The following is a 13,192-nucleotide window of genomic DNA, read 5'->3' as shown; positions in this document are numbered from 1 at the left end:
AGGTGTAACTGGGGAAATCAGGGACCAGCAGAAGTAATGTGTTTAAAACAAGACACCAGGGCAGGCCCAGCTGTTAAGTGCGCACGCTCCACTACTGGCGGCCTGGGTTCGGATCCCGGGCGTGACCGACGCACCTCTTCCCCAGCCATGCTGAGACTACATCCCACATACAGAAACTAGAAGGATGTGTAACTATGACATACAACTATCTACCTGGGCTTTGGGGAAGGAAAAAAGGAGGAGGATTGGCAATAGATGTTAGCTCAGAGCTGGTCTGCCTCAGGAAAAAGGAAGAGGAGGATCAGCATGGATGTTAGCTCAGGGCTGATCTCCCTCCCAAAAAAAATAAATAAATAAAATAATAAAACAAGACACCAGGCCCTAATAGAGCCACTTAGCCTAAGTCTCACGTCAACAAGCCGAGATTTAATTAGACTTTTTGCCCTCCCAGGAATAGAATCATAAACCAGTCAATTGGGAATCGCCTGATGAGCAGCAGGTAGGTCACCTTCCTAATAGAGCCCTGCCATCCCCTAAAGGAAGGTAACCTTGCAGTAACCAATCCTCTTTTTGGTGTAGTGTAATTTCCTTGTTCCTGCTCCCTTCTGCCTATAAAAGTCTTTCATTTTGTACAGCTCCTTTTTCTCTGCTAGACTGGATGCTGCCTGATTCATGAACTGTTGAATAAAGCCGATAAGATGTTTAAAATTTACTCAGTTTTATTTTGTTTTGTACCAGTTTGGTGGCAGCAGTGGGATCCAAAGGAGACATCTGATGGCTTAGGGGATGAGAAACACAGGCATTGGTACCCGCAAAACCTTTGAGTTCTCCATCTTTGTCACTGATTCTGAGAGCCGTGGGTAAGTTCCTCTCAGCAAGTGCTGTAGAGAAACACAGCAGGGGGCTGTGAGGGAGGGTTGGGCGTCACTTGGTAGGAGGGTCTGAAAGGCCTCAATAGGGTGACATTTGCTGGGACCAGAATGACAAGAGGGAGCCAGCCCTTCAGGGGTCTGGGAGCAGTGTGTCAGGGAGATGGCACCACCGGTCCTGAGTCTCACAGGCAGAAGTGAGTTTGGCCAGAGGAGGTCAGAAATATGGCCAGTGCAGCTGGAGGGAGGCTGGGAGGAGAGAACAGGAGCTGGGGTGGAAGGTAGGGCCAGGGCCTGGTAGGCTGTGTCAGTTACCTTTCCCTCTCTGACTTCATTGCCCCTAACCTTGCTTTTCAAAACTACAAATGTTGACTATCTCACAATTTGTGTGTATCAGCAATCAGGCATGTTTTAGCTGGGTGCCTCTGCCTCAGTGAGTTGAACAGGTTGGGGCTGTGGCCCCAACTGAGGCTCAACTGGGGGAGGACAAGCCCCCAAGGTCACTCTCAGCCTTCAGGGTTCAATTTGGACTAAGAGCCTGAGTTCCTTTCTGTCTGTTGGCCTGGGCACTCCCGTGCTTCTCTCCTCTATAGGCCTCCACATTGGGCAGTCCCAAAACACTGGTATTTGATTCCTCAGTTACAGGGATTCGACAGAGTGAGAGAGAGAGATGGAACATGAGAGAGGGAGTAAGAGGAAGTGAGAGACTTGTGTAGTTAAAATTTAGACAAGACATCCCATCACATTGGCTCTTATTATGTTCATAAGCCAGTTACTAACCACTTAGTGGTTCCACGGGGATGGCTATGCCATGGGTGGGGTTTACTGGGTACCATTGTGGAGGCTTCCCACCTCATAGGCCAAGATGAGGCCCTTGGGTCTCATTCTCCATAAAACAGGAAACAGTTGAATGGTTTTATGCCACAGAAGGCAGTATCTAAATTTCCGTTAGTTTCAAACCCCTCATGATGCTGACCTGAAAATGAGGCCAAGTTGGAAGTGACTGTTCCAATATCACATTGCTAGAATCCAGGCCTGTTTTGAGTGGTGTTCTGTGCTACATGTCACCCCTTCTTGTTATTCTTCCATCTCTAAGTTTGTGCCTTAGGTACATGTGACACCAGCCCACAGGGGTAATAGATATTATCTCATATACACCGGGCGAGGTCCCTAGCAAGTAGATTCTAGCCTGATCCCCATGGTGCAGGTTTGGAGACTAGGGAGGACCTGAGAGGCACAGGGACTTTCCCAGGATGCAGAACTGGTAAGAAAGAGGAGGTCTGCATTCATCTCTGTCTCCTCAAAGCTAGGACCTGAGTTAGGTTTCCAGGGAACTGTGGCTAGGGCTGTGTAGGCTCCTTGTGTACAGTTCAGGAAGTGACATGAGAGAGGAGGGTGAGCAGCCCGGGCTCAATGGGCAGCTCTGGAGAAATCTGATTGAGGTAAGGGTCCCAGGTAAAGGAATCTTGAAAAATGAACCCATCTCCTTGGTCCTAGGCCTCAACGGATCTTAGAACTCTGGTAACCAGGCACCCACAGCCCCCCATCCAGCTCACTTGAATGGAGACAGCCAAGAAGCAAAAATGTTTTGTTGTTGTATCCAAACTTTTGGAGGATCTGGCCTCAAAAAAACCCAGAAAGAGAATCTTTTTGATTGTTGCCGATGTTGGCTCAGCCCTCATCCCTGACGCCTCTGGGTGTCTGACAGGAGGCAGTAAAGGGTAACATGGGGGAGCCCAGGAAAGGCTAGTGCAGGCCAGGACACAACGGTGATCCCACCTGATCAACCCCACACTCCAGGCCCCTCATAGTGTGTGTGTGTGTGTTTGTGTGTCTGTGTGGAGTGGGGAAGGCAGGGTATGTGGGACAGGCCATTCCTGGGCAGGAGCTTGTTGTTAGGTGTCGGAAACCTGGTGGGTCTGTCACATTCATACCCCAGATCATGGCTGACAGCATGAGAAGGTGAGCTCCTCTACTCGTATATTATTGAGCCCTAGAGGTTTCATTTCCTTCCCTCCCTGACCAAAGATCTTTGCCAGGATGCCCTCTGTGCCTGAACTGAGGAGCAGACTTTCTCTTGGGGGTTGGCCTCTGTGGCAGTGTGCAGGCAACCCCTGATTCCCTCTGGCCCAGCTCCCAGGCAGTCTTTGCAGAACTCCACTCAGGAGGTCGTCGAGTAGCTGCTCAATGGTTTCAACTCCACCAACTCACTAGACAAGGAGCAGGTACATGAGGCCACCCACACCATCCAGTGCTGCTCTGAGATGAGAGCAGGAGCAGAGGGCCTCCACACTCAGGACCTTGAGATGATGGGGTTGGACCAGAACTAGGGTGGGACCAGTCAGGGGCTGTCTCTTTTTCAAGCTAAAGGGGACGTACATGCAGGTAACCTTGTCTGGTTCAGAGCTGAGCTCCCGTGACCCTCTTTCCCTTGTCTGCTGTGAGTTTAGGAGGCCACTGAGGCAGAGCCAGAGGCTAAGGGGGACTGCAGGCTGGCTATTCCTGGAAGAGAAGTGGGATCTTTCCTGTATTTAGAAGGACACATGGAAAGTCAGCTATGTGAGTGAACCTTTCTCTTTATCCCGCTCCAGAGTCAGCTCCAGAGTTTCAGCCAGCAGCAGAAGCAGAGCTGTGGGCAGTGGTGGAGGTAGAGCTGGCTCCAGCTCCGTTGACACCACACCCTCTAGCACTGGAGCCAGTGTCCCCTCTACCAGCAGTGTTGGAGCTGGAGCAAGGGCCAACATGGGCTCCAGCAGGAGTGGGAGCTGCTGAGTTGGAGTCACCTGGACCATCATTTCTAGTGGGAAGTCCATCTCCACCTGTGGCTAAGAAGTGTGAGAAGAAGCCCAACCTACGGCCTTCCCTCCTAAGCTGGTGGTGGAGCAGTTGACTGTGATGGATGCGGTGAGCAGCTGGGCTCTCAGGGCGGGGTGGGGTAGGCCTTCCCTCTGCCATCATTGCCCCAGACCTCATCCAGTCTTCTATGATCTGGGCCCGAATCCTGGCTCCACCCCTACGACCTGGGCAACTTTCTGAACCCCTAAGCCTTTGCTTTCCACCTGCAGAGCGTAGAGGTGGACACTAACAGGACCTGCTGCACAGAGTGGCTGTGCCAGCTCCTTGAAGAGAAGGAAGGGTGAGCAGGGCCTGGCACATCAGTAGTGGAGGGGAACTCACTGTATGCAACCAGGTCCCTGGTGGCCCAACCGTCTGCTCAGGAAGCTCAACAGCCTCAGGACTTATTAGACACCTGATGTGTACTCCACTACAAGGGAGACAGACAAGGCCCGTGGTTGTAGCTGCCAGGGCAGAATGTGCATCAGAATGGTGAGTGTGACCAGAGGGGGATCAGTGTGTTGGAAGATGCCCCCTTGGGATGAGCCGAGGTGAGCCACCATCTGGAGCTTGGAGTTAGCCAGGACGGGCTGGATGCAAATGTCCCTCTCCCTTCCCTGCCAGTACTGGGTCCTGGGTCATCCTCTGGGTACCCTCAGTGGACAGAGAAGAAAAGCCAGGGACTCTCACAAGGCTCAGGCCACATCATGAGCTTCCTGAGCTCCAGCTCTAAACTGTGACCCCTGTGTGGGACTTTTGGGGATGTGGACACAGAGCTGGGGTGTGGCAATGTTGGGTGACCCTCCCCCTGTTCCCCAGGAGCTCTTCCGGAAGGTGGTGCCCTCTCAGTGCCTGGGCTCCACCTGGGGCAAGAGGAACAAGCCCAGCAATGAGCACCTGGCACACACCGTCCGGGCCACCATCGACCACTTCAGAAGGGTGGCCAGCCTCGTCGTCACCACCTGCCTCGGGGACCCGAGCATGATGGCCCAGGACAGGGTGAGGGTGGTGGAGCGCTGGATCCAGGTGGCCCAGGTGTGCTGTGGGAGGCCCAGTGGAGCCCCTCTCTGGAGCCTTAGGAACTGCCTCCACATTTATCAGGTCCCAGGATTGCAGTGTGTGGTCTAAGCCCCTGCAAGTCCCTAGGCCCTTCTTGCCAGGGGAATGCTGAACTTGACTCCAGGTCCCAGTGCGGGGATGCTCACTTCCTACGTGGCTCCCTCCTTGGGTTGAGCTAAAATCCTCCTCCTTGTGAGTGTTACTCTTTGGGTCCTAAATGTGCCCTTCTGGGGCTCCCTGAGCATCTGTCTCATCCAGGGGAGGAGATTTAAATAGAAGGGGACTGAATCTAGAGCAAGCAGGGCTCCAGCGCCCCACCTCACAGCTCATTCTCTTCCCTTCCCCAGGAGTGCAAGATCCTGAAGAACTTCTCCTCGCCCCGCACTGTCATCTCTGTTCTGCAGAAAACATCCATATGCCACCTGAAGAACACATGGGGGAAGTTTCCTGGTGGGTAGGCCTCTCTCCATAGGAGGACCAGGGTGGATGGGGGATCTCCCGTATGTCTGCCATTGGCCCCTCAGTCAGCTGGGAACTCCTGGGAGGCAGCAAATGCTTGGAACAGGGCCTGGGCCTCAGCGGTGGGTCTCTAAGTCTCCTGGTGTCCTTAGTGCACCAATTCTGCTTCAGGATTCGGTTTCTCTAAATGCCAGGTACTGGGTTGAGCCACATTGGAGATTTTCAAGTGTTTATAGCAACAGAACTCTATGCCCAGTTGAAACTGAAAGTGGTCAAAAGAGAGCTGCTCTGTATAGCGGGGGAATGGAGACCCCAGTGACCAACAGGAGAGCCCCCTCCCAGTCTCACAAGACCTTAGCCCTCAGAGGAGCCCAGTGAGAGCACTCCTCCAGGCAGTTTGAATCTCTTAGGTTGTCAAAGAAAAGGATTTGCACTCAGACCCCTCACATTATCCCTAAATTTGTCCTTCCCTCTTTCCCCTCTCCTCAGGGAGAGCTCTGAAAAACTTAAGGAGCGCTATAGCCAAGACGAGTCCTTGAGCAGAGAACTGATGACCAAGGTAGAGTGGAGGCTGGGGGTCTGGAAAGAGAGGAGGGGCCACGGGGGGAGGGGGACTGAGCAAGCTGTGGTTTTGATAGTTTCTCACTTGAACTTTCTCTGAAACGTTCCCATCTATCTTGTCCAGGTTAACAAGCTTAGGGATCTGTTTGGCCCATGGGCAGGTGGGGTGCCGTTTGTGGGCAGGAGGCCCTGGTCATGGGACACAGTGGTGTTGGCTGTGCTGTTCCAGGGCGAGTTGCCGAGCTGGCGCCATCAGCAGATTTCTGGCTTCCATGCACTTCCGTCCTGCTGAATGTAGCTACACCCAGGCTGTTGGGTGGTTGGGTGGGTTTATCCCTCAGCCTAAACCTGTCCTCAGGAAGCCAGGCCCCTGCTGCTCCTTCTATCTTCACCATGTCTCCAAGGGGAGAGCACACTGCCTACCCCAGGGACGGGCACAGCAGGGAATGTCCCTGGCCCAGGTGGACAAACAAGATGCTCATCCTTGGATCTGAACAGCTGGACCAGAGACAGATGTGTGTGCGTTCTGGGACCACCCCTGGACGCCTAGAGCAGTCACTCGAGTCAACAACGGAGTCTCACCTGAATGCCTGGTTGGCAATGACATATACCCCAGGTGGCTTATGAGTAGCGCCTAGGCAACTGATAGATTCTTAGTGGATCCTGCTGAAAGGAAGTTAGGAGCTTCATGTAAACAGGGAAGCAAAATGTCCTCTCACCCCTTCCCTGTTGATCAGAGGTGGCACCTTGGGGGTCCAGTTTCTGAGTGGATAAAGAAAGAGTTCAGTGCAGGGGAATATCCTGAGTGGTTCCTTGGGGAGGAGAAGGGTTTGGCATTGCCTCTGTCCCGGCCTGGGGGCCAGACACTCCACGAGACTGGGGCAGGCAGGAGCCATTCAACCAGACTCCCAAGACACCACATCCTCTCCATCCACGCCTCAGCCCACGACCAAGCTTCGAGAGCTCGGGGGTCAGGACTGTTGTCAGTGGTGGGGCTGGGGGTTAGGTGAGGATGTTGGAACAGTGTCTCTGGCTGGGAGGGCCAAGTGGCCTCTCCTCTGTGGCCCCTGAGCAACTCACTGCCCCTGTTTGGGCCTCTGTCTCCCCATCAGGGAAATGGAAGGATGGTGATCGTGTGGTGCAGGCCTCACATGGAGGTGATGAAGTAAGAGGGAGGAAAGGAATGTGGGAGCTTTCTGCCTGCTCCCTGGAGGGGTGAGGGCGAGAACAGTGATAACAGTCATGCGACAGTGAGTCCTCAGGAGAACCTGTGAAGTAGCTGGAGTTCTCACACTTTCCAGATGAGGAAACAGGCTCAGGGAGTCCAGGAGGCAAGCCCAAGCTTACACTCAGAGAGTTGAAACTGGGCTTGTTCTGGAATCACAAGACCTTGGAGGGTGGAGTGGCATTGGTACCAGTTGACTCGAGTCAGATGTCCAGTGTCGGAGGCGAGTGGTGCTGGAGAGAAATGCGGTGAGGGGACTATGGCCTCACTGACACTGTCCTCGACCCTGACAGGAGGGGCCTTCCACGTTTGCCCCCCGGAAATCAGCCCCCATAGAGTGCAGGAGAAGGAGCAGCAGCAGCAGCAGGTGAGTGTGCCTGTGGGGGAGGGGCTCTGCGCTCCCAGCTGGAGGCCTCAAATCAAGAGAGGAGGGCCCTTTCTCTTGGTGCTACAGTGTCCGAATCCCCCAGTAGAAGTGACCGGGATGGCCTGGAAGAGCTGGTGCAGGATGGGTTTGTTGTGGGGAGGGACAGGGACCGCATACCCTGTGATTTGCTAGAAGCCTGCCCTGGGAGGTGAGGAGGAGGAGTGTGGTGTTCTTGGGGTGTGAAGCAAGGAGGAATTGAGGGGAGGCTGCTAAGGGTCCTAGGCTGTTCCCCGTGGGAACCCTGGGGTGGGCCAGGAGGCTGTGGCTGTGGACTTTTCAGGGGAGGGTCTGCAGGGGGTCGACTTGAGAGCAAGGGCTCATCCCACCCGCACCCCAATGTCACAGGGTGTCGTCCCCTATCTTGGCACTTTCCTTGGTGACCTGCTTATGCTGTGTCTGGCGATGGGTGATTATCTCGAGGTGGGTGAACCTGAGGCCAAGCAGGAAGGACCACGATCCTGAACCTTGGGATGCGGGAGCCCCCGAAATGTGCTCCGAGCTCTCAGCACTTGACACATCTCTCCCGGGAGCCTCGCAGTGGCCCCTGGGAGCTGGGGCATCAGGCCCATCTTAGAGATGAGTGAACAGAGGCTCCACCTGAGACACCCATTCCGGTTCTCCAGGCTGGGGAAGCTCAGAGCTGCCTGATGGCACAGCCGCGTGAGGTTTTATCTGAGCTGGACTCAGCCTCTAACTCCCATGCTGCCCATAGAGGGAGAGAGGGGTCGCCCCCCCCCCAAGTCAGGCAGCACGTAAGTTGCTGAGCAGTCCCCTCTGCCTGAGGCCTCAGCCTCCAAATCTGTCATCAGAGAGGGTTGTGCTGCCAGGTCCCTCAGCCTCCCCCCATGTCCTCCTTCTCTGGAGCCCAGAGCCCGGCCTAGGTCCAAGTCCTGTTTTCTCTGCATGCTCTGCCCCCTCTGGGGACCTGGCAGTAGTGCAACATGAGAAGGGGTGGACATAAGGGGTTAGTCAGTCTATGGCATTCTGTCTGATGGACTCTGGCTCTCCACCTTCCAGGGGAATGAGATCAACCTTAAGAAAGGGACTGAGGTGAGCAGCTGTGGCACTCCCTGCAGGGGAGAGGAAGGAGGTGGAAATCAGAGACCCTCTGGGCAGAACAGTCCCTGGTTCCACCCCCTGTATCTTACATTGAGTGGAAGACTTCGATAACAGAGAAGTGGGAGACCCATCCAATTGGCGGGTTGGTTGAGGGGAGGATGGCATCAAGGATAACTTCCTGGAGGAGGGGCTGATTATTCCCATTCTGAGAACACGTAGAGCCTGGATAGAACTGGTGGGAAGGAGCGTTGCCAGGACTGGTCCCCTGCCCCACCCCTCACCCCCCACAAGGCCCCTGCAGCATCCCCCACCCAGGCCCTGTGTGCATCCTCTCCTTCCCTCTGGTCCCAGGAATACCGAGTCATGAGGGAAATGCTGCTGCTCCCAGTGGTTGCAAAGAATTACAACCAGAGCTGGAGGAGTGATTTGGGGCCTGATTCCAGGACATGGAGCTGCTCAATGAGAATGATAGTTGAGGCTGTGCAGGAGTTGAGTGAGGGCAGGGGTGGACTCTCCATGTTGGCCAGTCCAGAGAGCTTGTCTCCATGGCCCCCTGCTCAGCCCCAGGCCTTATTGCTTGGCGAACTCTGGGACACCCAGACTCCAGCTGCTGGGCAGGCAGTGGGGGGACACCTGAGGTGTGGCTCCTGGTAGGCTCAGAGGTGCCTCTCTGTACTGTAGCTACAGCCTGTCCTGCCTGCTGGATCCCCAGATCTAGTTGGCCAGCAGAATATTCAAGGCCAAGAAGAGCCGACCATCATCAAGTTCAGGGGTGAGTGAGTGTCTGGGCTGGGGTGACTGACTCCTAGGAGTTCAGTAAAGCTTTGAGCTAAGTGTGTCCTTGGGGAGTCGGATAGCTGGCACTGGGATCCCAGCTCCACTACTGAGCAGTCCTGTGACTGGGGTGACTCTCTTCAGCTTCCTGAGACTCCGTTTCCTCCTCTGTGAAATAGGTGATAGTAAACGATTGCTCCCGTGGCAGGGACAAATGGGGTACTGGTGGCTAACAGCACTGAGCACAGGGTCTGCAGCACCCAGTGCAGTGGGGACAGGGTGGGTGGCCATGATTCTGAGGGAGGTCCCCCAAGATAACCCGACACTTCTACTCAGCCCCCAGGCCCCAATACCGAGCCCCATACCAGTGGCCGATCACAGCCTCATCCTCAGCAGCCGGGACACAGCTGGGAAGCTTGCGATGCACCGGGCCAGCTCCTCCCACCTGACAGGAAGGGGAGCACTTTAAGCTGATTCCTGGGATCCCCAGAAGCCCAAGAGAGAGAGGACGACCCCATCTCAGCTCCCTGACATCCCCCAGCACCTATGAACCCATTGGGGAGGGACAGTAGTTATTTGTTGTAAATAATAAATGCCATGTTTGAATATTATATTAAAGTCCTGTTCCCTTTACAGCCTGGAACTTGTGGTGTGGTTCTGTCACTCTCTGTAGGCATGTGAGGGAGACACAGAATCTCACATTTCTCCTTGAATCAAGAACTCTTCCGGGTCATCAGCTTATTGTATGTGGGAAAAGGGAGAAGGGCCAGCCACTTCTCTGGCTAGTGGGGACAATCCCAAGTCCCCCTAACACCGAGGACCAGTTCATTTCAGTATCATTCAGCTCCTCCAGGTGCAGACATAGCCCACCACCCCTTCTCCTGAGATTTAAAGGTTGAAGGTACTTTCACAGGCAGAGAAAAAAACCACTGAAATGTTGGTAACTTTAAAACAGCACTACGCAGGACCATGTCATGCCACAGGCAGGGGCTGCCTTCCTAATTCTGGAGGAAGAGGGAATGTTTTCTGCTTCTCTTCTTGAGGTTTCTTTTGACCAAATTTTAGGAACTTGTTGTTTTCTAGTTCAATCTCTGGGAATATATCAGCTCTAAGTGGAGAAAACAATGGAAAAAGATCAAAACGTGCACGTTGAGAGGACAAGACCCGCAGAAGTTCATTTGCAGATGGACTAAAGGCAGGCAGGACTTTCCCTCCTGAGGGCCCTCTAGGGGCTCCATGTTCACCCCTGACCTAGATTTGAATCCTGCTGGAATCCTTGTCCAGGACCCTGAATTCCTTTTCCTGCTTGATTTGTATTCAGGAGGAAAGATTTGTGATGGAGCTTTTAAGGCTACAGCTGGGCCTTGTTACATAAACATTACTGCTCCCTGTGAACCAGGATTTTCAGCACCCCTGCCTTCCTTATGCAATTCCCTTTAGGACAGAATTTCCCTAGAAAGCCCCAAACCTCCTCCCTGACTTGGCCTGATGGATCCCGAGTGAGCTCTACTTTGCCAGGATAGGGGACCATAATCCTGGCCAGTCAGTGACCCCACATTGTCCCTTGCTGTCCAAGGTGACTTCTGAGCCCGTGTCCTTCTGAGGTCCATGGTCTTGGACAATCCTCAAGTTTACACACTCAGTGTTGGTGTTCCAAACTCGTCCAAATGGGGCAACTGGGCCCAAGCCCTTAAAGTGTGTCAACCCTGGGTGTCTGTGATTTTTTCCCCAGTCTTGTGCTGTGGTTACATTACAACCACCTGCTGGGGTGTGAACCCTGTTTGGAGCTTTGAAAGATCAGGTATGACGGGGGTGTGGGGGGCTCCAGCAGGGAATGCCACGGAACTGATGATCCATGGACGTACATGAACACAGCCTTACCAATTAAAATACTGAAATGCTCCCCATCTGGTGGTGAATAGACACTGCTCTGAGCTCGCACCGAGAACCCACCACATGACTAGAAGCTTTCAAAGGGTTACTAAGTGGTATTTTGAAGCTCTTCCCTTGGGAACACCCTGTAAGACGAGGGCCAGATGAATCGCTTGGCACTTGTGAGTTATCGCCTCCTTTCTGATGGCTGCAAGTGTCACCCAGACACACAGGCTGGACTCTGCCAGGGAAGCCTTCTCAGGACAGCCAGAAGCTGAGGATGAATCCTGGTTCCCGGCATCCCAGGCCCTTCCTGACACAGCATAACCACCCAGGAAATTGGTTTGGTAATGAAAAAACTGGGAAGGCCATACTTTCCCTCCAAAGAGAAAGAGAAGTGCAAACAGTGAAAGCTTGATCCCCCAAATAGACAATTGAATCCCAACAAGCAGTGGGTTCTTGTCAGATTACTGATGCTGAAAAGGCCTCTTTTGATAATAGCACGATCCCCCGACTGCCATGTCCATCTACATGAATCAAATTTCCAACACATATGGATCTAAAAAACTGAGGGAAATCTGGTATTTCCTTAGATGCAACTCTGAAGAAGCATGCAACAAAGGACATAAAAATGGAGACTTAGAAGTAAATATCTAATTTGAGGACATAGACATCGAAGTGCTTTGAAATAATATTTTGGAATCTATTGGAATATTACACAAAAAGAATAATCCACTTTAAGTAGGTTTTACTGTGACTGTGGGGAAAAACTGAATCATCCCGTGACGTTGATAACTCTCTGCTGACTTGAAAGTAAAAATAAATAATGTGCATAGTAAAGGAAAATGAGAGAACAGCATGAAAAAAGAAGATCTTTCTCTCCTCACCTGAAACTCAACCTCTCACCTCAGAAAGAAACCACTGTCTATATTTTCTATTTCACGCAGCAGAGTTTAATAAAAGAAACGTATTGGTATGTTTTAAAGTTTCAAGAGCTCAAAGCAAGGAAACATTAGGGACGCTGCCAGGAGACCTCACTGAGGTGCCTGCTCCATTTCATCTGCTGTCAGGACGTCCTTGGCCCCTCACTTTCTCTGCCTCGCTAGCAAGTCTGTCCGCCATCAGTGCTACCACCAGTCTCTCTCCTGTGCTCTTCACTGCCCTTTCCTCCTTCCTGATACCTTCCTCAGTCGCCAGAAATTGTTGGCAGTGGAACTGTGGAATGCCCAGATCAGCTCCTGGAATCATCTCTGCCAAATCTGAAGAGCGGCAGGAGTGGGCCTGGAGTGCAGACTACCTGTGAGCACACCTGGCAGGGATTCACCTGTGTGACTAGGTGCAAGTTTTTGCAACGCTTTGGCAAGATTGAAAGGACTTACCAGTTGTCCTGCACTGCTGCAGGCCTGGAGTCCTTGCGGTCTCTCGGGCCAGCAGACCTGGTGGGGCTGGTCCAAAGTGTCCTCCCAGAGACCCGTCACTGCCAGAATGGGATGGGATTCTAGTATCCGGCCTCTTGAATATGTCACTGGACATCCTCAAAGGGTTGAAGATGCTTAAACCAGGCTTTGGTTTGGACTGGTTCCCACAGTTACACTGCTTCCTCTGTGAAGACGTAACTATCATCCTTCTTTTCCTCTTACCTTACAAAAATAAATCATGAAATTGGGTCAAATGACAAAGGAACCCTGACTTTTTAGGACAATTATCCTGGTTGTTTTGTACTTCCACCCTCCCTCTGTCCTCCAGGGATAGATCTGACTTGTGTCCTGGGATGTCATCAGGCAAATTTGCATCAAGAACAGAAAGCTCAAGGTCAAAATTCAAGGCTACTCCAGATCATTTCTCCTCCCCCATCCTGTTAACACCCCTCCCTGTTTGAGTGTGTTTCTATTATATTCTTGTCCTTGTCACTCTAAACCGCACAAGTCCTGACACTCCCTCTCAGGACAGTCGGTCCCCAAACCTTTACTAAATCCCATATCTTACCATTTCTGTGTTTTCTGACTACTCATTTGCTTAATCCATTGACCACTTGGTGTTCATAGACGTTAA

The 13,192-nt window shown here is 52.7% G+C and overlaps 1 protein-coding gene across 12 annotated transcripts in view; it reads left to right on the top strand.

The window, feature by feature from the left end:
- The window catches only part of LOC131422056 (ral guanine nucleotide dissociation stimulator-like), a 274,683-nt gene that overhangs the window by 124,679 nt on the left and 136,812 nt on the right, over positions 1-13,192 (top strand). For 10 of the 12 annotated variants that reach the window (XR_009224012.1, XR_009224014.1, XR_009224013.1 and 7 more), the window contains 4 exons: positions 3,671-3,773; positions 4,524-4,703; positions 5,111-5,217; positions 5,712-5,781. Coding sequence is in view for 8 of the 12 variants with exons in the window: in XM_058568927.1 (XP_058424910.1) it covers positions 3,765-3,773; positions 4,524-4,703; positions 5,111-5,217; positions 5,712-5,781 (366 nt within the window). In the remaining 4 variants the exon portion in view is untranslated. Of the gene's footprint in view, positions 1-738; positions 861-3,460; positions 3,774-4,523; positions 4,704-5,110; positions 5,218-5,711; positions 5,782-13,192 lie in introns of all 12 variants that reach the window. The other 2 variants (XM_058568921.1, XM_058568924.1) reach the window with 1 other exon arrangement.

The sequence above is a fragment of the Diceros bicornis genome, chromosome 26 (genome assembly GCF_020826845.1).
Source record: "Diceros bicornis minor isolate mBicDic1 chromosome 26, mDicBic1.mat.cur, whole genome shotgun sequence".
Classification (NCBI taxonomy): domain Eukaryota; kingdom Metazoa; phylum Chordata; class Mammalia; order Perissodactyla; family Rhinocerotidae; genus Diceros; species Diceros bicornis.
Note: the sequence above shows the minus strand (reverse complement) of the source record. Positions and strands in the feature narration are given on the sequence as shown.